Genomic DNA, 27676 nt, shown 5'->3' on the forward strand with positions numbered 1-27676 from the left:
TCCTCTATCCACTATCTCCCCCTCTCTTATCCAAACTTATCACCACTATCAATGGTGCAACCAGCTCTGACCACACCGGCAGTATACATTAAATAGATTCACTTAAGCAAACAAACAAATTTGGTTTCTAAATAACACTACTTATTGGGAATGTTTTCCGTATGTTCCATTTTAACCAGGAAGAAGTGATATGTTGTTGTCTTAAATCCACATTACCCTACAAGCACTAACCACATAATTTGTGGGTTCCTTTCCCATAGGATCATTACTTTCTCAGAGGATCATTAGATATATGTAGTATCTTACAACTAAGAATGAAAAAGTTAGGGTAAGGACAACATAACAAGTTGAAACACAGACACATCAAGAGTTTGGTAAAGCAAGACACCATTTTATTTCAGATTGAGCCTCATAATGGAATTTAAAAACTTCCATGAAACTTGAAGCATTGTATGCTCTTGTCCACGAAGAGAGATATAGCCTTATAGCACCAGCATGCCTGTCTATGTTACTCCTCAAGCCAAACTATAAAACTTTTATCTGTCGACAACCTGTCCAAAGACACAGGCTAATTCCCCTCAAACTGTCCATTCCGCCACAAATATGCACAGGCATTCCCCTCAAACTGTCTCACTCGCGTGAACATCGTCGACATTGCCCACCATGCTTGCTCACATCTACTTGCTCCTTGTCAAGTACATCCACGCTTCCAACTCTCACCTCATCACCATGCTTGTTGATGCATATGTCAAGTCCAGCCTCGTCACACATGTGGGTGTACAATTTTCGTCTGACACATGAATGGCCATTGCCACGCCCGCCCTTCTCGTTTGTTACGCCCCTACTAACCTCACCGCCGTGTGCGTCCTTATCCTGAGAAAAATACATTCAGAACATTAAAAAAATCATAATACTTAAACGTTTTTTTGAGTCAATGGAAGATGCGGTTATGCACCTTCACTTCATTATCAGAGGAGTCAAAAGTTAGGATTTAATATAGCTTTCAACAGGAATAATGTGTATTATAATCAAGCATGGGCTAGGTTATCAATGAGAAGCATAATACAGAAGCAAGCTGAAGCTACCCACTCTTAGGTTTATAGTGTATACTACACTACATACTACAGAAGCATAATTTTGAGATTAACGCTACAACTTTGTCATGTATCAGGGTATCTTTGTTTTGAAAAGAACACATCATGTGTGGAATGTGGCTGGTAACATGTGCTCATTGTTCAGGGTGTGTCGAGATCTGCAAGTATTAGCACAAGAAACTCTTCAGTTGTAACACAATCTACCAATGCCTGAAACAAATAGAATTATTGAAATGGCCTACCGTCAAATTATTACCCAGAGTATATAACTTATTTTTCAAGTAAATAAGATCGCGTGTGAAAAGAGATATGTCCAAGCTATGATGAGAAGTTCATACCAATCATGTACATGAAAGCATTTGACTATAGCCACTCCTGAAAAGTAGATTAGAAAAATAATGCAGACCAAAAAAACATGGTGAGCGAGTGAAAGACTGAACTTACCTTTACTAAGATTTCCGCATATGCCAAACAAATTCCAGCACTGACTTTTATCCAAGCGCCGCTCTGGCTCTTTTCCTTCATACGTATCACCCTGCAATTAAACATATCACATTAAAAATAATTAGAGGTATCCTGAAAAATAAAATGATAGCAATTAGTATTATTCAGTAAATGAACAATGAGATTTCTGGAAAATACATTGTAGTAACATATTACCATTTTTGTAGTACCATAAGAACATATTAAATTAGGCCAAGCTCTGGAAAACGCCCATTCTTTTCATGTTATTATTCATATAATGGGATTTCAAAAGAAGAGCGAGAGAGAAGGGAGCATGATGGAATTATTAGTATGCCCATGTTACAAGCACATGCTTATAGAAGAACACGTTTCTGCATCTATCATAGATTTATAGTATGTCCTAGCTCTGTCGCCACAAAATGTGGGTGCATTATAGTTAGCATGGAAGAACACCGTCCGGTAACATCACCATGCCAAAATGTGGGATAACTGTCCTCTGTAATCTTTTGGTGATAAGATTCATTGCTCTATCTATTATATCTCGTATTCTTCATGTTCTTTGCGCCATCAGTAGAGAAGGCAAAATAATTTCAATAGTTCCAAACATAAAATCCTGATGTTGCTCTCTTATCAAGTTAATCTGGAATTTCTACCAAAAAAATGTTCCCTGTTCATAGAGATGCTTGACACAAATTGGTTTGATTTAATATAACCATCAGCGAGTGAGTGATGAAACTACATGCTCTCAGATCTTAGGCCCATGTCAGAACTTGCATGTTCCTACACAAAGCTGGGGCAGCAACACCTTCCCAATGAGGAGTCGAGGCAAATCTGTGACTGATTGCGCCTCACAGACTCAAGGTTTCTGTAAACTACTTAAATTATTCAAAGCATGATGACGGGGATGATATCCCATATATCTTTTGCGTACTTGTGTATCATACGGTCACTGCTGAACTTGGGGGAACCAGCTGTATTGAGCATGGACGTTTTTGTCTAAAGCCACAGGTAGAGACGGATATGATGTGATTAGGAGGATCAAACACTCTGAGTGACTATCTACCAGTCTATCTGTCTGTGGAGTTAGTAATGAAATAGCAAACTAAAAATGTTAATCACACATGAAACAGAGTGGAAATATCCACGATAACGGAATAATGTTCAGAAATGAAAATCAGTTTTCTGAAGTTATTTTTGGATTGGAATGCATAGAACGACTTTCCTGAAGCTAGGTTCATCAAAGCTCATATATCAACAGCCAACATATGAGTAATTATAGCACATCTAGCACCTGCATTCTCTGATTGGCTATGATGTTCTTCCAACATACTGATAAACACTTCAGTGTGAAATAAGAAATATTCCTAACAACCAGTGAAGTCGTTCATAGTGAAACACTGATGTACCATTGGGTAAAACTTGCACAGAGGCATAGGCATATAACTGTCATATTCAAATGCGTTGAAACCTAACGAATCTAAATCTAACAATGTCATTCTTGTGAAATATCATCCAAAACTAGTTAATATAATAAAGAAGAGAAGTAGACACACTGAGCAAAACATGAGAAATATTTTGCTTTTCGTTAATACAATGATCAAGATACAAATGCAATGATTAGAGGGGACACAAAAAAGGCCTAGGCATTAACTCACACGAAGTGAAATAAATAACAGGTTTGTGGTAACACTCCAATCTGATGCATAAGAACTCTGAATAAAGCATCACCAAATCGAGATATACTTGGTTCTATAGTCCCATGCATTTACATTTCTACACTTTCAAGTTTTTGGATCAACGACACTAAATAAACAGAGCATCTAACAAAAAAACATTATTACGAAAGCATTTCCCATGTCTTCTGTTATTAGGTCTATACAGGATAGTGTTAGGCCAAAAAAGTGAAAGAGTGTAATGAGAAGGTCTAGCAAGTATATTGTAATAATTTCCTTTAAACTGCAGTTTTTTAAAATGAGCTCATTTACTTTTGGTTTGTCATATTTAGGTGTAGTCGAAAGAGAATCCAACTCAAAAGCTAGCAAAGCTCCATCCTGGATACGACATAGTACGGGCATATTTAAGCATTGACTGCTTGATCAATTGTGGCTTGTTAAATATTAATTGTACCTAGTTAAATAGTAATTGTCCCTACTTACATGGTATAAGGAACACTTTCTCAACAAATGCAATGCTTCGGTAACTACAAACCATAATGCTTCAGTAACCACACAGTTTTTCTCTGTTTAGTTGCAAGAACAGGGCGAGTAGAAACTCTTTTTTGCCTTCATTACCTTGCAGATGAAATAGAAAGTGAGGCACCCTGACTCGATGTTCCTGAAGGCGCCCTCGCTATGGCCTAGTTCACCCTTCTCAGGGCCAGGAGTAAAACCACAGCTTGCCTCCTCAAAATACCAGCAGAACCAACTCATCAGGCATGCAATCAGGATAACAACATATCATTCAGAGTTCAAACCAAGTAAACAAACATATGCATCAGGCACTGGTGCATCCAAAGTTTAACTCTATTCTCCTCCCATATAATGGATGAGGCAAATCTTTTGCCTTCGTTTCGGAAAAAAAAGTTTAACTATATCAAGAGCTAAAACAATTAGCATGTCATATATGGCAATCTGTAAGAGATAAAATAATAGCCATATAGATACCAGACCTTACTCCCTTACAAGACAGTGTCATAAAAAACTCTTAAATCAGCACCAGGATCAATTCACCACACCAAACCAGTCATCATGAACTGATGATACTTGGGGTAACTTGTCCAAATGAAAATAAAATTAAACCATGGTGGTTCAGTTTCAAATAAAAAGTGCATATATCAGTTCGAAGTGGACTCGCCACACGTTGACTGAAAAATAACTCATGTGCCAAGAAACATAATCTTATATCTGACTTTTAGCTGACAGCAAAATGGCTCATTCAAATCAAGCAACTATCTAAGATGCAACCTTTATTTGTCATCAAGCACTGAAGAGCTTGTTGTGCATAGATTGATGCCCAGGAGAAACAGAGGGGCACACCGCTCAGGGCTTGTAGATCTGGCCATCAATAATTGCGAGGTGTGCTATTATGACCACCACAATACCATGGGTGGAAAAGCCACTTAAACTTTCAGTTTAGAACAATACATGAACGAGCGTTCTAACTTCTAAACTATGCAGGCTTAGAAAACTAAAAACCATACATGACCACAAGTTTGCTGCAACAAATTCAAGAAGAATTTGCCACAGCAAACTGAACCTGAAAGATAACCGATATATATGATCCATGTTGTAGGACACCGTAAACAACAAAAAGGAAATGAAGTACGTACTATTATGCATCTGAACCATATTGACTACTGATGTAACCTGTGTTGATGAATCTGAAAAGGCTGCGACTTGCTCGGAAACTCAAAGTGTGTCATAACAAGCTTGACGGAGCCGCACACACTCTCGAAGGCGACCAGGGAGAGGTCGATGCAGGTGATGTCGCCGCCAGAAGCTCCAGCACATGTCGCTAGTTGCCGCACCTGACCTCAAGGATCTGCAACACATCAACCCACAACATATACTCAAATCATTAAATGACAGAGTCCCACACGAGTGACATCAAGAATGAGTGGTGGATGCAGCTTCCAGAACATGCATCAAGTGAGCGAGTTCCAAATCATCTAATCACTTACAAAGAGAACTCTGTCATGTGACTGAATACCACGTCTCAAAGATGACCATGTGGGTTGAGGCACGAGCAAGGGTGAAGGCACCATTGTTTTGACCATGCTGTGACAAAAAGAGTGATGGGAAATTAGGAGCACAAGCAAAGGTGTTTGGCTGAATTCAAGAAATCAATCCAAATCACAGAGTGGGGAAATTAATCTAATCTTGTCAAGGAAGATATTTACGTAATTGAACTAATATAATAAATTTCCGAAGAGAAATAGGAAAATCCTAGACTACTTTCAACATCAAGAACTGTATGTTTGCATGAGCACACAGGAAGGGGATGTCATGCCTTGTAAGGGAAGAGCAACAAATCGACAAGTTGTCGGCTGACCTGGAGGAGAACCAGAGCACGTTTTCTTCTCCACTCCTTCATGAGGCGGTACTTGACAGCCATGGTGAGAAACCGGCATCAGGATACATGTGCAAACAACGGAACCAACATCTCTGTAGGCGGACCAGACCAAATCCATCAGGTACCCAAGCCAATGGATGCGAGGGGTGGATGCATTTATCATATCAGAGGGGCAACAGGGAACCCGACAATGGTGCATCTAGGCGTGCGAGAGCAAGCCACACAGGAGCCTGGTGACGAGCCAAGGGCCACCCCGGCGCGAGCCAGGGCCGGTAGAGCACAGTGGACGGAGGGCCAAATGCGGCTGGCAGACGCAGATCCGCGGATCTCCGGGAAGAGCGTCGCCACCGGCCCGTGGAGTCAAGCGGGAGTGGGGGAAGCGGGCGGTGGAGGAGGGCGCTGGGGTTGGGGTCGCTGTCGGACGAAACGACAGATCCGGCGATGATGTAGCCGTCACGCGCGACCCGATCTGTGCGCCGCAAGCAAGCCCAACGGCGGCCAACAAGTGCCGTGCAGAGTGCCGCGATGGGGAGGAGGCGGGCCATGTGGCCAACCGAGTGCCGTGCAGGTCAAGCTGGCCGCCGGCGGGAGGGCAGCTGACGGCCACCATGAGCGAAGGTGAAGATCGGATCGTGGGGAGGAGAAGCTTGCACGAACGGACTTGGATTTCGACGGGAGATGCGTCCCTGCTCTGAGGAGCCGCCTTCGCCGCCGCCGCCGACTGCACTCTCAAGCTATCATGGCGGGGCAGCGAGGGTAAGAAACCCTAGCGGTAGCCGAGCGTGGGTGTGGGGGTTGGAGTGCTGTTGCGTGAGGGAGTGGAGAGGTGGAGATGCTCCTGCAGCCGTGCCTGATAAAGAGGTCGGGCCGGCGGAGCAGCAGGGGCGGCAGCGGAGCGGGAGATGAGGGCGACGACGGCACGGGAGATGGGGGAAAGAGAGAGGTCGCATCGGGATCGAGAGGTGGGGGGGGGGGCGTTGTACTGGTTTTTGCGGGGGGGGTGGTGCGAAAAAAAATCTACGAAGGTTAACCTACGAAAAAAACCGGACGAAAATGGTGGGACGAAAATTGACCGGTTTGATTTAATATAACACTACTGGAATCTGCTACTTTGCCATCTGCCAGCTCTTTGCCGTTTGCCAGCTGATGGCAATGAGGCTCTTTGCCATCTGCCTTGGGATAGCAGACGACAAAGAGCTGGCAGATGGCAAAGAGACTATTTGCCATCAGCTGGCTATTTGCCGTCTGCCAGCTGACGGCAAAGAGGTTAAAGGCAGACAGCAAAGAGCCTAGTGGCCCCATGGGGCACGGCGTGGCTAGGTTAACTTCTTTGCCGTCTGCTAGCAGACGGCAAAGAACAAATAGCAGTCGACAAAGCCGGGGCGGACGACAAAGAAGAAGCACAACACCCGGATCGATCATGCGGATCGATGACTTGGCATCCCCACCCACACCCCATCGAACGCACACCCACGCACGCACCCACGATGCACACGCCCCGAGGGCAACATCACCCACCCACGTCTCTCTCTGTCCCTTATCCCCACCTCACCCCACCACATCTCTCTCTCCTTTCTCTCCCTCTCGATCCAAATCGGCACACCGGCCGGCCGGCGCCCGCCACCGCCTTGACCCCCGGCCTTGCCGGCCGGCGCCTGCCTGCCGGATCCAGCCTCGCCGGCCACCACCTCTTCCGCCGGCCGCGTCCACTTCCCCCTTCACCGCCGGCCCCGGCCACTTCGCCCGTCGCCCCCACCGGCCTCCATCGGCCCGCCGGCGCCCGTCACCACCTCGTTGGCCGCAATCTCGCCTGCCGGCCCCGGCCCCGTCGCCTGTTGCCCCCGCCTGAAGGAAATATGCCCTAGAGGCAATAATAAAGTTACTATTTATTTCCTTATATCATAATAAATGTTTATTATTCATGCTAGAATTGTATTAACCGGAAACATAATACATGTGTGAATACATAGACAAACAGAGTGTCACTAGTATGCCTCTACTTGACTAGCTCGTTAATCAAAGATGGTTATGTTTCCTAACCATGGACAAAGAGTTGTTATTTGATTAACGGGATCACATCATTAGGTGAATGATCTGATTGACATGACCCATTCCATATGTTGCTATGCGGTCTGACCGACAAAAGATCTTCGTAGAATATGTAGGAACCAATATGGGCATCCAGATCCCGCTATTGGTTATTGACCGGAGACGTGTCTCGGTCATGTTTACATTGTTCTCGAACCCGTAGGGTCCGCACGCTTAAGGTTTCGATGACAGTTATATTATGAGTTTATGGGTTTTGATGTACCGAAGGAGTTCGGAGTCCCGTATGAGATCGGGGACATGACGAGGAGTCTCGAAATGGTCGAGACGTAAAGATCGATATATTGGACGACTATATTCGGACATCGGAAAGGTTCCGAGTGATTCGGGTATTTTTCGGAGTACCGGGGAGTTACAGGAATACGGGGAAGAGTATTGGGTCTTAATGGGCTTTAGTGGGAAAGAGCCAGGAGGTGGCGCGCGCCCCTCCCAAGCCCAGTCCGAATTGGACAAGGGGTTTGGGGCGCGGCACCCCTCTCCCTTCCTTCTCCACTTCCCTCCTTTCCCCCCTTCTCCTAGTTGGACTAGGAAAGAAGGAGTCCTACTTGGCGTGCCCTCCTCCTAGAGCCGGCCTCCTCCTCCTTTGCTCCTTTATATACGGGGGCAGGGGGCACCCTAAAGACACAAGTTGATCCACGTGATCATATTCTTAGCCGTGTGCGGTGCCCCCTTCCACCATAGTCCTCGATAATATTGTAGCGGTGCTTAGGCGAAGCCCTGCGACAGTAGTACATCAAGATCGTCGCCACGCCGTCGTGCTGACGGAACTCTTCCCCAACACTTTGCTGGATCGGAGTCCGGGGATCGTCATCGAGCTGAACGTGTGCTAGAACTCGGAGGTGCCGTAGTTTTGGTGCATGATCGGTCGGGCCGTGAAGACGTACGACTACATCAACCAAGTTAACGCTTCCGTTGTCGATCTACAAGGGTACGTAGATCACACTCTCCCCTCTCGTTGCTATGCATCACCATGATCTTGCGTGTGTGTAGGAATTTTTTTGAAATTACTACGTTCCCCAACAGTGGCATCGGAGCCTAGGTTTTATATGTTGATGTTATATGCACGAGTAGAACACAAGTGAGTTGTGGGCGATATAAGTCATACTGCTTACCAGCATGTCATACTTTGGTTCGGTGGTATTGTTGGACGAAGCGGCCCGGACCGACATTACGCGTACGCTTACGTGAGACCGGTTCTCCCGACGTGCTTTGCACATAGGTGGCTTGCGGGTGACAGTTTCTTCAACTTTAGTTGAACCGAGTGTGGCTACGCCCGGTCCTTGCGAAGGTTAAAACAGCACCAACTTGACAAACTATCGTTGTGGTTTTGATGCGTAGGTAAGATTGGTTCTTGCTTAAGCCCGTAGCAGCCACGTAAAACATGCAACAACAAAGTAGAGGACGTCTAACTTGTTTTTGCAGGGCATGTTGTGATGTGATATGGTCAAGACATGATGCTAAATTTTATTGTATGAGATGATCATGTTTTGTAACCAAGTTATCGGCAACTGGCAGGAGCCATATGGTTGTCGCTTTATTGTATGCAATACAATCGCGCTGTAATGCTTTACTTTATCACTAAGCGGTAGCGATAGTCGTGGAAGCATAAGATTGGCGAGACGACAACGATGCTACGATGGAGATCAAGGTGTCGCACCGGTGACTATGGCGATCATGACAGTGCTTCGGAGATGGAGATCACAAGCACAAGATGATGATGGACATATCATATCACTTATATTGATTGCATGCGATGTTTATCTTTATGCATCTTATCTTGCTTTGATTGACGGTAGCATTATAAGATGATCTCTCACTAAATTATCAAGAAGTTTTCTCCCTGAGTATGCACCGTTGCAAAAGTTCTTCGTGCTAAGACACCACGTGATGATCGGGTGTGATAGGCTCTACGTTCAAATACAACGGGTGCAAAACAGTTGCACACGCGGAATACTCAGGTTATACTTGACGAGCCAAGCATATACAGATATGGCCTCGGAACACGGAGACCGAAAGGTCGAGCGTGAATCATATAGTAGATATGATCAACATAGTGATGTTCACCAATGAAACTACTCCATCTCACGTGATGATCGGACATGGTTTAGTTGATTTGGATCACGTAATCACTTAGAGGATTAGAGGGATGTCTATCTAAGTGGGAGTTCTTAACTAATATGATTAATTGAACTTAAATTTATCATAAACTTAGTCCTAGTAGTATTTTGCAATTTTTGTTGTAGATCAATAGCTCGCGTTGTTGCTTCCCTGTGTTTATTTTGATATGTTCCTAGAGAAAATTGTGTTGAAAGATGTTAGTAGCAATGATGCGGATTGGATTCGTGATCTGAGGTTTATCCTCATTGCTGCACAGAAGAATTATGTCCTTGATGCACCGCTAGGTGATGGACCTATTGCAAGAGCAGATGCAGACGTTATGAACGTTTGGCTAGCTCAATATGATGACTACTTGATAGTTTAGTGCACCATGCTTAATGGCTTAGAATCGGGACTTCAAAGACGTTTTGAACGTCATGGAGCATATGAGATGTTCCAGGAGTTGAAGTTAATATTTCAAGCAAATACCCGAGTTGAGAGATATGAAGTCTCCAACAAGTTCTATAGCTAAAAGATGGAGGAGAATCGCTCAACTAGTGAGCATGTGCCCAGATTGTCTGAGTACTACAATCGCTTGAATCAAGTGGGAGTTAATCTTCCAGATAAGATAGTGATTGACAGAATTCTCTAGTCACCATCACCAAGTTAGTAGAACTTCATGATGAACTATGATATGCAAGGGATAACGGAAACGATTCCCAAGCTCTTCGTAATGCGGAAATTGACGAAGGTAGAAATCGAGAAAAACATCAAGTGTTGATGGTAGACAAGACCACTAGTTTCAAGAAAAGGGCAGAGGGAAGAAGGGGAACTTCAAAAAGAATAGCAAGCAAGTTTCTGCTCAAGTGAAGAAGCCCAAGTCTGGTCCTAAGCCTGAGACTAAGTGTTTCTACTGCAAAGGGACTGGTCACTGGAAGCGGAACTACCCCAAGTGATTGGCAGATAAGAAGGATGGCAAAGTGAACATAAGTATATTTGATATACATGTTATTGATGTGTGTGACGCCCCCGATTCAATTGTACACTAATCATACATGCAAACGTGTACGATCAAGATCAGGGACTCACGGGAAGATATCACAACACAACTCTACAAATAAAATAAGTCATACAAGCATCATATTACAAGCCAGGGGCCTCGAGGGCTCGAATACAAGAGCTCGATCATAGACGAGTCAGCGGAAGCAACAATATCTGAGTACAGACATAAGTTAAACAAGTTTTCCTTAAGAAGGCTAACAAAAACTAGGATACAGATCGAAAGAGGCGCAGGCCTCCTACCTGGGATCCTCCTAACTACTCCTGGTCGTCATCAGCGGGCATCACGTAGTAGTAGGCACCTCCGGTGTAGTAGGAGTCACCGTCGACGGTGGCGTCTGGATCCTGGGCTCCAACATCTGGTTGCGACAACCAGGTAGAAGGGATAGAGGGAAAGGAAGGAGAAAGCAACCGTGAGTACTCATCCAAAGTACTCGCAAGCAAGGAGCTACACTACATATGCATGGGTATCAAATGGTATAAGGGTATCATATGTGGACTGAACTGCAGAAGCCAGAATAAGAGGGGGATAATATCCTGTCGAAGACTACGCTTCTGGCCACCTCCATCTTGCAGCATGTAGAAGAGAGTAGACTGAAGTCCTCCAAGTAGCATCGCATAGCATAATCCTAACCGATGATCCTCCCCTCGTCGCCCTGTGAGAGAGCGATCACCGGTTGTATCTGGCACTTGGAAGGGTGTGTTTTATTAAGTATCCGGTTCTAGTTGTCATAAGGTCAAGGTACAACTCCAAGTCGTCCTGTTACCGAAGATCACGGCTATTCGAATAGATTAACTTCCCTGCAGGGGTGCACCACATACCCCAACACGCTCGATCCCATTTGGCCGGACACACTTTCCTGGGTCATGCCCGGCCTCGGAAGATCAACACGTCGCAGCCCCACCTAGACCAACAGAGAGGTCAGCACGCCGGTCTAAACCTAAGCGCCCAGGGGTCTGGGCCCATCGCCCTTAGCACACCTGCACGTTGCGAACGCGGCCGAAAGCAGACCTAGCCTAGTGGCCTTCCAGTCCAATCCGGCGCGCGCCACTCAGTCGCTGACGTCACGAAGGCTTCGGCTGATACCACGACGCCGGGATACCCATAACTACTCCCGCGTAGATGGTTAGTGCGTATAGACCAAATGGCCAGACTCAGATTAAATATCCAGATCTCGTTAAGCGTGTTAAGTATCCGCGAACGCGACCAGGGCCAGGCCCACCTCTCTCCTAGGTGGTCGGAACCTGCCCTGTCGCTCCGCCTCAAAGTAACAGTCGGGGGCCGTCGGGAACCCAGGCCCACCTCTACCGGGATGGAGCCACCTGCCCCTTCAGCCCCCATCTCCGAACAGTATCACAGGTAATGTAACTGTGTAAAGTATATAGTATATGCCCGTGATCACCTCCCGAAGTGATCACGGCCCAGTAGTATAGCATGGCAGACGGACAAGAGTGTAGGGCCACTGATGGAACACTAGCATCCTATACTAAGCAGTAGGATAGCAGGTAATGGTAACAACAGTAGTAGCAAGGACAGCTATGCATCAGGATAGGAATAACGGAAAGCAGTAACATGCTACACTACTCTAATGCAAGCAGTATAGAGAAGAGTAGGCGATATCTGGTGATCAAAGGGGGGGCTTGCCTGGTTGCTTTGGCAAGAGAGAGTGGTCGTCAACACCGTAGTCGTACTGGGTAGCAACGGCGTCGGTCTCGGTGTCTAGCGAGAGAAGAGGGGGAAGAAACAATAAATATAATGCAAACAAATGCATGACGATGCATGACATGACAAAGCGTGATGCTAGGTGTGCCCTAACGCGGTATAAGGTGGTACCGGGTGAAGGGGGGGGAAACATCGGAAAATTATCCCGGTGTTTCGCGTTCGGACAGACGAACCGGAGGGGGAAAGTTGCGTTTTGCTATGCTAGGGATGTGCGGCGAACAGGCTGCGTATCCGGATTCGTCTCGTCGTTCTGAGCAACCTTTCATGTACAAAGTATTTTCATCCGAGCTACGGATTATTTTATATTAATTTTTAAGGATTTTAAATCATTTTCTAGAAATTAGCGTAATTAAATTAATTTAGAAATTGCAATTATGATGTCAGCGTGACATCAGCATGATGTCAGCAGGACCAAAGGTTGACTAGGTCAACCTTGCAGGTGGGTCCCGTATGTCATAGTTACAATAACCTAATTAATCTATTAATCAGTTTAATTAGTTAATTAGGTATCTAATGTTTAATTAGTTTAATTCAACAGGATTAATTAAGTTAATTAAGTCAATTAATTAATTAACATTTTTATTTACCTATTTAGTTAATTATTTATTTTTAAGTTCTTTTTCTTTAATCGTTCTGGTGCGGGGCCCCCTTGTCATAGGCCCCTGGGGGCCTAACGGGCGCGGGTGACGGGCGCTAGGCGCCAGCCCGATACGACGCTGGGCCGTGGGTACGCACCTGACTGGGCGCCGCGGGACGGTTGGCGGGCACGGGCACCGGCGCGCCGGCTAGTGTGTCCGGCGGCGAGTCGGCGGATGAGCAGCGGCAGCGGCAACAGTGGAGCGGGGCGCGGTCGTGCCGCGACAGTGGAGGGCAGAGCCGACACGGCCATGACGCGATGGGGCAGAGGCTCGCGGCGCAGCTAGGTGGCGCAGGCGAGGCAGCGGGATCCAGGGGAGGCGAGGCGCAGCGATGCGGGGAAAACGGGGCGGTGGCACGACGAGCGAGCGGCGCAGGCATGGCGCGTCGGCGCGGGGTAACGGGCGCGGCCAGACGGAGCGGCGCACGGCCAGGGCACGGCCCGACCGCGGTGAGCACGCACGAGGGGGTTGCGGGTGAACGTGGCGACCTCATTGACGAGCAGGGGAAAGGGGAGGACGAACGGGTCCTCACCGGCGTTGGTGAGCAGGGGGCGTCGAGGTGCGTGGAGGCCGTTCGGGGAGGAGGACGGGGACGACAGGGCGACGACGGAGACGAGGTCGTCGACGGAGAGGACGGCGGCATCATGGTCGAAGCGGCAAGTTGCCTTGGGAGGGGTCACACGGGGCGAGGTGGCGGCAGTGAACGCCGGCGGAGGCTCCGGGGGAGGGCGACCGCGTCAGGGGCGGGGCATGGCTGGGAGAGAGACGAGAGAGAGTGGGGAGGGGAGGTCGTGCGTGGGGTTCTCCCCTGGCGGCGCTGGAGGGAGAGGGTGGGGATGGAGCGACAGGGGGGAGTGGGGCGCACTGGGGTTAGGGTTCGGTCGGGGTGGGGGGCTAAGGGGAGGCCGGCTGGGCCGGCCTGGCGGCCCATAGGCCAGCCGGGCCATGGTCCAGCGAGGGGGAGGGGGTGTCTTCTATTTCCTTTTTTTGTTCTTTGTTAGTTTATCTTTGTTTTCTTTTTTTTATTTGTAGTTTCTTTTATTTTTAGTTTTATAAAAATTACGACTAGTGCCTAAATTTGTATTTATCAACAAGCTACTGTGAGGTTAATTCTTAACACATAATAAAATAGTTTTAGCATTTTATAAATTCAATAGGTATCTGTTTAGTTGTTTTCACTACTGTTTTAATTGTTTTAGAGCCTTTAAACATTTTACCAAAGTTTGGTTTCTCCACCATAATTACTTACGATCTATTTGACACAACCCGAACATTTTAGTTTTGATATTTGAAAAATTTACTGTTTGCCTATATTTTAAATTTTAATTTGAATCATTTCTTTGAACTAGCTCGAGTTTATCAACAGTAACCGAGGTGACATGGCAGCATTAGCAGAGGTTTACCGTAGCTTAATTATCCGGGCGTCACAATTCTCCTCCACTACAAGAAATCTCGTCCCGAGATTTAGGAGGGGAGTAAGGGGGGAGGAATTGGTTACGAAATTTTAATGGGTCTTCTCGGTGTTGGATGCTCTTCTCGAAGAGGTCAATCCATTACATTGAGCTCTTCATTTCGCTGTTTCAGGTCATCATGGTGAAGTCGTCCTTTTCTTCGGGAACTCCAACGTACTTACGAAATAGGTAAGGGGCAGCTTGGCTACGACAGAATGCTTATGAGGGAAACAATCTGGGATTAACCCATGAATGAGCATAAGACTACCTCTCGAGTTGAACGTATAAAATACATCGAGAGTAAGGTACGAAGGTACAATAAGAGCTTCCAAACGGATAGATAGCTGCTCGAAGTCTGAACCAGAGTGAGAAAGGGGTTCAGAGCAGCGAGAGTAAGTATTGCGTCTGATACCAGAATAGAGCACTAGGAAGGTGGCCCGTGAATTAAATACGAAGCTAAGCATGGGGAACAACCATTAGTAACAGGGTTGTACAGGAGAGTCAGGTTTCGATCCTTTGGAACTGGGGGTTATGGGCCCACCTTGTGGTAAAAAGTAGTAAGGGCGTTGACATCTTGCACGGTCATGATAGCAAGTCAAGTCAGAGGGTAGCCTATCAGTTATGTCGGCAACAATGTCGGTACCAAGGGCGAGGGACGAAGAGAACCATTTTCCTGCTCGTTGAACAAGGCGGACCAATAGGCAGAGTTCTCATCCATCGGTGGTTACCAGAATGCTATCGACAAATGTACCAGGGTCTTACCGACACGGTTGTACACCAAGGTGTTTACATAAGCACAAAAATATTACTGCTTAGATCATATGGATCACAAGGAAGGCTAAACAAATCAATGGAAAGGAAAATGTGATCATCAGATCAATCAGATTAATGGTAAGGAAAATGTGTTTGACACATAAACCAAGGGTACTTCCTTCCCAACGACAAGCAGAGCAAGATATCCATGACAGGATATAAAGTAGAAAATCATTTAGGTAAGGGGAGAGAAATTTCATGACATTACCCATGCAACGGTGTTTGGATAATTGAGCAGGTAACATTTAGCATTATGCTTCAAATGTTTTTATTGAAAATCGAAGTACCACAGGCATGCTTCGAGATAGCATCGACATGGTCTTCAAGCAAAGATCGGACTTTGGATATGCAAAGGATCCATCAGGAACAACTTATAGAATAAGTCTTACAATTTCCTCGTGGAAGAATGGCTAACCTTGCTGAAAAGGAATTTATAACAATAGGGCCTCCGGCCAGGTGTGTTGGGCATGCCATCACCTTACCGGGTCATAAAAGACCAGTGTTATAACTCTTGGAAAAATGTTCCAACCATCATATCTGACCGAGATTCAGATCTGATCGGTCTTAGGATACCTTAGACTCAGGATGCCTGAGAAGAAAAGGTGCAACACAAATTGTCAAGATGACATTGTAAGATTCTCGGGAATTGAACTATGGAAGCAAGTTCCGAATCATGAGTTCATTATTAAATCAAGGATAGAATGAGGAGGTGGCTGATGAACTCAGCGACAATTCATCGAGATTTCCAAAAGATGGATTTCCACAATTATGTGAACAAGGAAATATCATTTGTCGGATCAATGATATAATGATGTATGCTCGAGGGGAACATACTCAACTGAACAATGATAGAAGGGTGCACCCAGGAATCTGGACTAGGTAGCACGATCAATGTTCGAATGATGATTCAATAAGCAATAGAATTTCTAAAGAAACTGTAGACCAATAACTTCAAAGCAATAGGGTTGCTAGAAGTTTAGAATTTCACATCACAGACCATTTGTCGGTATTCCGGTTAGAAACAACACGGAGACCAAGAAATGAACGCAAATGGCGAGAGATATTACTATATCAAGAATTCTCAAGAGGTGGTAAAATTGCCACGACATTCTTGACATAAAAGGTGGTAATGTTCCAAGGTAAAGAAGGACAAATGCTGGATAGCAAGGAACTCAAGGTATAACACAAAACATGAACAAGTTTGTGTTGGAGGGAAGGCAATAAAGTGGCCGATGATAACACCAATCATCAGGGGCAAGGATGGTATTTCTCATCATGAATTCAGTTGATACCCTTGAAGAGCTCAGAATGCTGATGATTAAAATTAGCACGATAATGATGTATCCGTTCAGGCTAGGACAGACATGGAGTATTAAACTTGTAAGCGATGAAGATCTCTAATCCTCGTTGAATCGCAGTGCAGACTCGATTCCGTTATCGGTGTCCTTGAGTGTTTCATAACTCGAAGCCCGTGAAAAATTGGAGTCCGTGAGAATGTAATACCTGATGAAGAACTCATAAGAGGTTATGCAGTTCCATGATAATCTCGAGATACCAGGGGGTAATACTCGACGACAGGTCAAAGTAAAGGTTGGACTGGTGTATTGATCTACAGAAAACAAGTGCTTAAACTTGCCCGAGAAATGGGATCAGAGAAGAACATGGTCGGAACCACGATTGCAAAAGGCCAGATCCCGGATATAAGATGAACCTATTCCAAAGGTATAATTTAATTTAAGAGAAGCTTTAATGATAAGATCTACATCGTGTCCATGGGCATGAACACAAAGTTCAAGGTCGACTCCCACTTCTCCCATGCGTAACCTTTCATTCACCTCTCACTTTCGGAGAGGGTGTAGTGTTGAAATTTTATCTGGAAAATTACCAGAAGTGTATGACTCGTGAAAACTTTCGAGTTCACATAGTTTAGAGAAGGCATATGTTCAACCCATAGGGGCTTCTTAGAAACATATACCACAAGTTTCAAGAGTAAAATATCACGAGCTCGAAAGTAGAGCAAGGTTGAGAAAGTAGAAGATACAATTTACCAAAGGCATTATGTATCCGAGGGAAGGCTCACAAGGTTATTGAATATGAAGTATGCTGTCGGATAAAATCCATTAAAGGATCTGCCGGTCCATAACAGAGCTGACGTGAGCATCGGCACACAACCAGAGGAAGTAACAATGCAACGGTATTGGATTATGGAAACAACTGACTAATCCAGAGCTCAAATGCAAAGGAATTATGATTTTCAAATTAAGGGATTAGAAGCAGTGTTCTGATTAGGGATGGATAAGTTGAATAGCCTTAGGGGTACAATCGACGACAATTGGATTTGTTGAGAACCAGCTCATGTTTAAAATGACGTCTGAGCCGGAAAGATAATTTAAAAGGATCAACTGTTGATTGCGTGCATTCGCACTCATGTTGAATCAAAGGGATCAAAATGACGATGGCAAAGAATGCCAATAAGATTACTATACTTATGGGATTAACCATAACGCAAGCAAGCAAAGAATTTCAAGAGCAATAAGCTGCTGAGGATTCTCGGAAGATCGAATAGTATTTCGAAGACCATTGTGAAACACATGAACAACTGGGGGGTGAGCGGATACTCGATAAGTGCGAGAATTATCCATAGGGGTATTCAGGTGACAAGGAACAGCAAGGCAGTAAGCTCAAAGGATTATCGAAACAACGACAAGTATTATGGGGTATCTTGTAATAACAAGACCAACTGGGGATGAATGTAAGAATAACAACTGCAAGTAGTTATCCATAAGGGTTAACGGTGGAAGGGGAATTGCAAACGCAATGAACACAAGTTCTCGGGTTAACAACGGCGAGTATCTTCAGGGTCTTCACGTACAGCAGACGATCACCGGTAATAAGGGGCTCTCCGGGTGAAAGTGATAACGAGACCCTAATGTTAGATTTTAGTAAAAATCGTTTAACCCGAATAGAAGAGATGTCAGCGTGTCCCAGAGTAAGGATCGAGGAGTAAAAGATCCTAACACCACCCAATGGCGACGTGGGCCCGTAAGGGGCACAGCCATGTTAGTAAAAGTTTTTGTAATGTCTAGACTCAACTTCGGCCAAGGAGTGTGGAAGGGGAATTCCTACAGGCAGTCGGCTCTGATACCAACTTGTGCGCCCCCGATTCAATCGTACACTAATCATACACGCAAACGTGTATGATCAAGATCAGGGACTCACGGGAAGATATCACAACACAACTCTACAAATAAAATAAGTCATACAAGCATCATATTACAAGCCAGGGGCCTCGAGGGCTCGAATACAAGAGCTCGATCATAGACGAGTCAGCGGAAGCAACAATATCTGAGTACAGACATAAGTTAAACAAGTTTGCCTTAAGAAGGCTAACACAAACTGGGATACAGATCGAAAGAGGCGCAGGCCTCCTGCCTGGGATCCTCCTAACTACTCCTGGTCGTCCTCAGTGGGCATCACGTAGTAGTAGGCACCTCCGGTGTAGTAGGAGTCGTCGTCGACGGTGGCGTCTGGATCCTGGGCTCCAACATCTGGTTGCGACAACCAGGTAGAAGGGATAGAGGGAAAGGAAGGAGAAAGCAACCGTGAGTACTCATCCAAAGTACTCGCAAGCAAGGAGCTACACTACATATGCATGGGTATCAAATGGAGTAAGGGTAGCATATGTGGACTGAACTACAGAATGCCAGAATAAGAGGGGGATAACTAATCCTGTCGAAGACTACGCTTCTGGCCGCCTCCATCTTGCAGCATGTAGAAGAGAGTAGACTGAAGTCCTCCAAGCAGCATCGTATAGCATAATCCTAACCGATGATCCTCCCCTCGTCGCCCTGTGAGAGAGCGATCACCGGTTGTATCTGGCACTTGGAAGGGTGTGTTTTATAAAGTATCCGGTTCTAGTTGTCATAAGGTCAAGGTACAACTCCAAGTCGTCCTGTTACCGAAGATCACGGCTATTCGAATAGATTAACTTCCCTGCAGGGGTGCACCACATACCCCAACACGCTCGATCCCATTTGGCCGGACACACTTTCCTGGGTCATGCCCGGCCTCGGAAGATCAACACGTCGCAGCCCCACCTAGACCAACAGAGAGGTCAGCACGCCGGTCTAAACCTAAGCGCCCAGGGGTCTAGGCCCATCGCCCTTAGCACACCTGCACGTTGCGAACGCGGCCGAAAGCAGACCTAGCCTAGTGGCGTTCCAGTCCAATCCGGCGCGCGCCACTCAGTCGCTGACGTCACGAAGGCTTCGGCTGATACCACGACGCCGGGATACCCATAACTACTCCCGCATAGATGGTTAGTGCGTATAGACCAAATGGCCAGACTCAGATTAAATATCCAGATCTCGTTAAGCATGTTAAATATCCGCGAACGTCGACCAGGGCCAGGCCCACCTCTCTCCTAGGTGGTCGGAACCTGCCCTATCGCTCCGCCACAAAGTAACAGTCGGGGGCCGTCGGGAACCCAGGCCCACCTCTACCGGGATGGAGCCACCTGCCCCTTCAGCCCCCATCTCCGAACAGTATCACAGGTAATGTAACTGTGTAAAGTATATAGTATATGCCCGTGATCACCTCCCGAAGTGATCACGGCCCAGTAGTATAGCATGGCAGACGAACAAGAGGGTAAGGCCACTGATGGAACACTAGCATCCTATACTAAGCAGTAGGATAGCAGGTAATGGTAACAACAGTAGTAGCAAGGACAGGCTATGCATCAGGATAGGAATAACGGAAAGCAGTAACATGCTACACTACTCTAATGCAAGCAGTATAGAGAAGAGTAGGCGATATCTGGTGATCAAAGGGGGGGCTTGCCTGGTTGCTCTGGCAAGAGAGAGTGGTCGTCAACACCGTAGTCGTACTGGGTAGCAACGGCGTCAATCTTGGTGTCTACCGAGAGAAGAGGGGGAAGAAACAATAAATATAATGCAAACAAATGCATGACGATGCATGACATGACAAAGCGTGATGCTAGGTGTGCCCTAACGCGGTATAAGGTGGTACCGGTGAAGGGGGGGAAACATCCGGGAAATTATCCCCGGTGTTTCGCGTTTTCGGACAGACGAACCGGAGGGGGAAAGTTGCGTGTTTGCTATGCTAGGGATGTGCGGTGGACGAACAGGCTGCGTATCCGGATTCGTCTCGTCGTTCTGAGCAACTTTCATGTACAAAGTATTTTCATCCGAGCTACGGATTATTTTATATTAATTTTTAAGGATTTTAAATCATTTTCTAGAAATTAGCTTAATTAAATTAATTTAGAAATTGCAATTATGATGTCAGCGTGACATCAGCATGATGTCAGCAGGACCAAAGGTTGACTAGGTCAACCCTGCAGGTGGGTCCCGTATGTCATAGTTACAATAACCTAATTAATCTATTAATCAGTTTAATTAGTTAATTAGGTATCTAATGTTTAATTAGTTTAATTCAACAGGATTAATTAAGTTAATTAAGTCAATTAATTAATTAACATTTTTATTTACTTATTTAGTTAATTATTTATTTTTAAGTTCTTTTTTTAATCGTTCTGGTGCGGGGCCCCCTTGTCATAGGCCCCTGGGAGCCTAACGGGCGCGGGTGACGGGCGCTAGGCGCCAGCCCGATACGGCGCTGGGCCGTGGGTGTGCACCCGACAGGGCGCCGCGGGACGGTTGGCGGGCACAGGCACCGGCGCGCCGGCGAGTGTATCCGCCGGCGAGTCGGCGGATGAGCAGCGGCAGCGGCAACAGTGGAGCGGGGCGCGGTCGTGCCACGACAGTGGAGGGCGGAGCCGACACGGCCACTGCGCGATGGGGCAGAGGCTCGCGGCGCAGCTAGGTGGCGCAGGCGAGGCAGCGGGATCCAGGGGAGGCGAGGCACAGCGATGCGGGGAAAACGGGGCGGTGGCACGGCGAGTGAGCGACGCAGGCATGGCGCGTCGGCGCAGGGTAACGGGCGCGGCCAGACGGAGCGGCACACGGCCAGGGCACGGCCCGACCGCAGTGAGCACGCACGAGGGGGTTGCGGGTGAGCGTGGCGACCTCATTGACGAGCAGGGGAAAGGGGAGGACGAACGGGTCCTCATCGGCGTTGGTGAGCAGGGGGCGTCGAGGTGCGTGGAGGCCGTTCGGGGAGGAGGACGGGGATGACAGGGTGACGACGGAGACGAGGTCGTCGACGGAGAGGACGGCGACATCATGGTCGAGGCGGCAAGGTGCCTTGGGCGGGGTCACACGGGGCGAGGTGGCGGCAGTGAACGCCGGCGGAGGCTCCGGGGGAGGGCGACCGCGTCAGGGGCGGGGCATGGCTGGGAGAGAGACGAGAGAGAGTGGGGAGGGGAGGTCGTGCGTGGGGTTCTCCCCTGGCGGCGCTGGAGGGAGAGGGTGGGGATGGAGCGACAGGGGGGAGTGGGGCGCACTGGGGTTAGGGTTCGGTCGGGGTGGGGGGCTAAGGGGAGGCCGGCTGGGCCGGCCTGGCGGCCCATAGGCCAGCCGGGCCATGGTCCAGCGAGGGGGAGGGGGTGTCTTTTATTTCCTTTTTTTTGTTCTTTGTTAGTTTATCTTTGTTTTCTTTTTTTTATTTGTAGTTTCTTTTATTTTTAGTTTTATAAAAATTACGAGTAGTTCCTAAATTTGTATTTATCAACAAGCTACTGTGAGGTTAATTCTTAACACATAATAAAATAGTTTTAGCATTTTATAAATTCAATAGGTATCTGTTTAGTCGTTTTCACTACTGTTTTAATTGTTTTAGAGCCTTTAAACATTTTACCAAAGTTTGGTTTCTCCACCATAATTACTTACGATCTATTTGACACAACCCGAACATTTTAGTTTTGATATTTGAAAAATTTACTGTTTGCCTATATTTTAAATATTAATTTGAATCATTTCTTTGAACTAGCTCGAGTTTATCAACAGTAACCGAGGTGACATGGCACCATTAGCAGAGGTTTACTGTAGCTTAATTATCCGGGCGTCACAGATGTGTACTTTACTAGTGTTTATAGCAACCCCTCAGTATTTGATACTAGTTCAGTTGCTAAGATTAGTAACTCGAAACGGGAGTTGCAGAATGAACAGAGACTAGTTAAGGGTGAAGTGACGATGTGTGTTGGAAGTGGTTCCAAGATTGATATGATCATCATCGCACACTCCCTATACTTTCGGGATTAGTGTTGAACCTTGAATAAGTGTTATTTGGTGTTTGCGTTAAGCATGAATATGATTTGATCATGTTTATTGTAATACGGTTATTCATTTAAGTAAGAGAATAAATTGTTGTTCTGTTTACATGAATAAAACCTTATATGGTTACACACCCAATGAAAATAGTTCGTTGGATCTCGATCGTAGTGATACACATAATCATAATATTGAAACCAAAAGATGCAAAGTTAGTAATGATAGTGCAACTTATTTGTAGCACTACCGTTTAGGTCATGTTGGTGTAAAGCGCCTGAAGAAACTCCATGCTGATGGGATTTTGGAATCACTTGATTATGAATCACTTGATGCTTGCGAACCATGCCTCATGGGCAAGATGACTAAGACTCCGTTCTCCGGAGCGAGCAACTGACTTATTGGAAATAATACATACTGATGTATGCGGTCCGATGAGTGTTAAGGCTCACGGCAAGTATCGTTATTTTCTGAACTTCACAGATGATTTGAGCAGATATGGGTATATCTACTTGATGAAACATAAGTCTAAAACATTTGAAAAGTTCAAAGAATTTCAGAGTGAAGTGGAAAATCATCGTGACAAGAAAATAAAGTTTCTACGATCTGATCGCGGAGACAAATATTTGAGTTACGAGTTTGGTATTCAATTAAAACAATGTGGAATAGTTTCACAAACTCATGCCACATGGAACACCACAGCATAATGGTGTGTCCGAACATCATAACCGTACTTTATTGGATATAGTGCAATCTATGATGTCTCTTACCGATCTACCACTATCGTTTTGGGGTTATGCATTAGAGACAACTGCATTCACGTTAAAAGGGCACCATCTAAATCTGTTGAGACAACACCGTATGAACTGTGGTTTAGTAAGAAACCAAAGTTGTCGTTTCTTAAAGTTTGGGGTTGCAATGCTTATGTGAAAAAGTTTCATCCTGATAAGCTCAAACCCAAATCGGAAAAGTGTGTCTTCATAGGATACCCAAAAGGTTACTGTTGGGTACACCTTCTATCACAGATCCAAAGGCAAGACATTCGTTGCTAAGAATGGATCCTTTCTAGAGAAGGAAGTTCTCTCGAAAGAAGTGAGTGAGAGGAAAGTAGAACATGATAAGGTAACTGTACCTTCTCCCTTATTGGAAAGTAGTTCATCACAGAAATCTGTTCCTGTGACTACTACACCAATTAGTGAGGAAGCTAATGATGATGATCATGTAACTTCAGATCAAGTTACTACCGAATCTCGTAGGTAAACCAGAGTGAGATCTGCACCAGAGTGGTACGGTAATCCTGTTCTGGAGGTCATGCTACTTGACCATGACGAACCTACGAACTATGAAGAAGCGATGGTGAGCCCAGATTCCGCAAAATGGCTTGAGGCCATGAAATCTGAGATGAGATCCATGTATGAGAACAAAGTATGGACTTTGGTTGACATGCCCGATGATCGGCAAGCAATTGAGAATAAATGGATCTTCAAGAGGAAGACGGACGCTGATAGTAGTGTTACTATCTACAAAGCTAGAATTGTCGCAAAAGGTTTTCGACAAGTTCAAGGTGTTGACTACGATGAGAGTTTCTCACTCGTATCTATGCTTAAGTCTGTCCGAATCATGTTAGCAATTGCCGCATTTTATGAAATCTGGCAAATGGATAAACAAAACTGCATTCCTTAATAGATTTATTAAAGAAGAGTTGTATATGATACAACCAGAAGGTTTTGTCAATCCTAATGGTGCTAACAAAATATGCAAGCTCCAGCGATCCATCTATGGACTGGTGCAAGCATCTCGGAGTTGGAATATACGCTTTGATAAGTTGATCAAAGCATATAGTTTTATACAGACTTGCGATGAAGCCTGTATTTACAGGAAAGTGAGTAGGAGCACTACAACATTTCTGATAAGTATCTGTGAATGACATATTGTTGATCGGAAATAATGTAGAATTATTCTGCAAAGCATAAAGGAGTGTTTGAAAGGAATTTTCCAAAGAAAGACCTCGGTGAAGCTGCTGACATATTGAACATCAAGATCTATAGAGATAGATCAAGACGCTTGATAAGTTTTTTTTCCAATGAGTACATACCTTGACAAGATTTTGAAGTAGTTCAAAATAGAACAGTCAAAGAAAGAGTTCTTGTCTGTGTTACAAGGTGTGAAATTGAGTAAGACTCAAAACCCGACCACGACAGAAGATAGAAAGAGAATGAAAGTCATTCCCTATGCCTCAGCCATAGGTTCTATAAAGTATGCCATGCTATGTACCAGATCTATTGTATACCTTACACTGATTTTGGCAAGGTAGTACAATAGTGATCTAGGAGTAGATCACTGGACAGCGGTCAAAATTATCCTTAGTGGAATAAGGAAATATTTCTCGATTATGGAGGTGACAAAAGGTTCGTCGTAAAAAGTTACATCGATGCAAGTTTTGACACAGATCTGGATGACTCGAAGTCTCGATCTAGATACATATTAAAAGTGGGAGCAATTAGCTAGAGTAGCTTCGTGCAGAGCATTGTAGACATAGAATTCGCAAAAATACTTACGGATCTGTATGTGACAGACCCGTTGACTAAAATTATCTCACAAGCAAAACATGATCACACATTAGCACTCTTTGGGTGTTAATCACATAAATGATGTGAACTAGATTATTGACTCTAGTGAACCCTTTGGGTATAGGTCACATGACGATGTGAACTATGGGTGTTAATCACATGGTGATGTGAACTCTTAGTGTTGAATCACATGGCGATGTGAACTAGATTATTGACTCTAGTGCAAGTGGGAGACTGAAGGAAATATGCCCTAGAGGCAATAATAAAGTTATTATTTATTTCCTTATATCATAATAAATGTTTATTATTCATGCTAGAATTGTATTAACCGAAACATAATACATGTGTGAATACATAGACAAACAGAGTGTCACTAGTATGCCTCTACTTGACTAGCTCGTTAATCAAAGATGGTTATGTTTCCTAACCATGGACAAAGAGTTGTTATTTGATTAACGGGATCACATCATTAGGTGAATGATCTGATTGACATGACCCATTCCATTAGCTTAGCACCCGATCGTTTAGTATGTTGCTATTGCTTTCTTCATGACTTATACATGTTCCTATGACTATGAGATTATGCAACTCCCGTTTGCCGGAGGAACACTTTGTGTTCTACCAAACGTCACAACTTAACTGGGTGATTATAAAGGAGCTCTACAGGTGTCTCCAAAGGTACATGTTGGGTTGGCGTATTTCGAGATTAGGATTTGTCACTCCGATTGTCGAAGAGGTATCTCTGGGCCCTCTCGGTAATGCACATCACTTAAGCATTGCAACTAATGAGTTAGTTGTGGGATGATGTATTACAGAACGAGTAAAGAGACTTGCCGGTAACGAGATTGAACTATGTATAGGATACCGACGATCGAATCTCGGGCAAGTAACATACCGATGACAAAGGGAACAACGTATGTTGTTATGCGGTCTGACCGATAAAAGATCTTCGTAGAATATGTAGGAACCAATATGGGCATCCAGGTCCCGCTATTGGTTATTGACCGGAGACATGTCTCGGTCATGTCTACATTGTTCTCGAACCCGTAGGGTCCGCACGCTTAAGGTTTCGATGACAGTTATATTATGAGTTTATGAGTTTTGACGTACCGAAGGAGTTCGGAGTCCCGGATGAGATCGGGGACATGACGAGGAGTCTCGAAATGGTCGAGACGTAAAGATTGATATATTGGACGACTATATTCGGACGTCGGAAAGGTTCCAAGTGATTCGGGTATTTTTCGGAGTACTAGGGAGTTACGGGAATATGGGGAAGAGTATTGGGCCTTAATGGGCTTTAGTGGGAAAGAGCCAGGAGGTGGCGCGCCCCCTCCCAAGCCCAGTCCGAATTGGACAAGGGGTTTGGGGCGTGGCACCCCTCTCCCTTCCTTCTCCACTTCCCTCCTTTCCCCCCTTCTCCTAGTTGGACTAGGAAAGAAGGAGTCCTACTCCCGGTGGGAGTAGGACTCCCCTTGGCGCGCCCTCCTCCTAGAGCCGGCCTCCTCCTCCCTTGCTCCTTTATATACGGGGGCAGGGGGGCACCCTAGAGACACAAGTTGATCCACGTGATCATATTCTTAGCCGTGTGCGGTGCCCCCTTCCACCATAGTCCTGGATAATATTGTAGCGGTGCTTAGGCGAAGCCCTGCGACAGTAGTACATCAAGATCGTCGCCACGCCTTCGTGCTGACGGAACTCTTCCCCAACACTTTGCTGGATCGGAGTCCGGGGATCGTCATCGAGTTGAACGTGTGCTAGAACTCGGAGGTGCCGTAGTTTCGGTGCATGATCGGTCGGGCCGTGAAGACGTACGACTACATCAACCAAATTTACGCTTCCTTTGTCGATCTACAAGGGTACGTAGATCACACTCTCCCCTCTCGTTGCTATGCATCACCATGATCTTGCGTGTGCGTAGGAATTTTTTTGAAATTACTACGTTCCCCAACACCGCCTGCCTCCGTGTCTCGTCGCTCGTCGACCGCGGCGGCCTCCGCACCCCGTCTCCCCTGCCGGCCTCCATCGGCCCCGGCTCCGTCAGCCCCGCCGGCCTCCAACCCTGGCCCCGTCCTCGAGGAGAAGTTAGAGGGGGCGACTGCTAGTTGCTCCGGCGACCACGGGCATAGAGGAGTCCGTTCGTTCTTGGAACAAAGTGTGGATGGATAATGTCATGTTTGTATTGTGAAATTTGTCCATTCGTGGATGATGTATTCTATGTAAATATTGTAATTTTGTATTGTGAAATTTGTCCGTTCGTCTTCGATTCTTGGGACAAAGTGTGGATGGATAATGTCATGTTTATTTATAGCCTCTGCACTTGGACTGTTTATTTATTTTAATAAACAAACAAACTTCTTTGCCGTCTGTGATTGTAGGAGGCTGACGGCAAAGCCTCCCGTTAG

At 45.8% G+C, this 27676-nt stretch overlaps 1 protein-coding gene across 7 annotated transcripts in view; it reads right to left on the minus strand.

Annotated features, from left to right (window-relative positions):
- Nucleotides 1–370: 370 nt before the first annotated feature.
- Nucleotides 371–27676, minus strand: part of LOC125520285 — a 31472-nt gene continuing 4166 nt past the window's right edge. For 4 of the 7 annotated variants that reach the window (XR_007288600.1, XR_007288603.1, XR_007288602.1 and 1 more), the window contains 2 exons: nt 1539–1629; nt 371–873 (listed from right to left, as the gene is read on the minus strand). Coding sequence is in view for 2 of the 7 variants with exons in the window: in XM_048685167.1 (XP_048541124.1) it covers nt 631–873; nt 1539–1619 (324 nt within the window). In the remaining 5 variants the exon portion in view is untranslated. Of the gene's footprint in view, nt 874–1538; nt 1630–3850; nt 4585–4887; nt 5100–5238; nt 5336–5609; nt 6107–27676 lie in introns of those variants that run through there. The other 3 variants (XR_007288599.1, XR_007288601.1, XM_048685168.1) reach the window with 3 other exon arrangements.

This window comes from Triticum urartu, chromosome 7, assembly GCF_003073215.2.
Source record: "Triticum urartu cultivar G1812 chromosome 7, Tu2.1, whole genome shotgun sequence".
NCBI classification, from domain to species: Eukaryota; Viridiplantae; Streptophyta; class Magnoliopsida; order Poales; family Poaceae; genus Triticum; species Triticum urartu.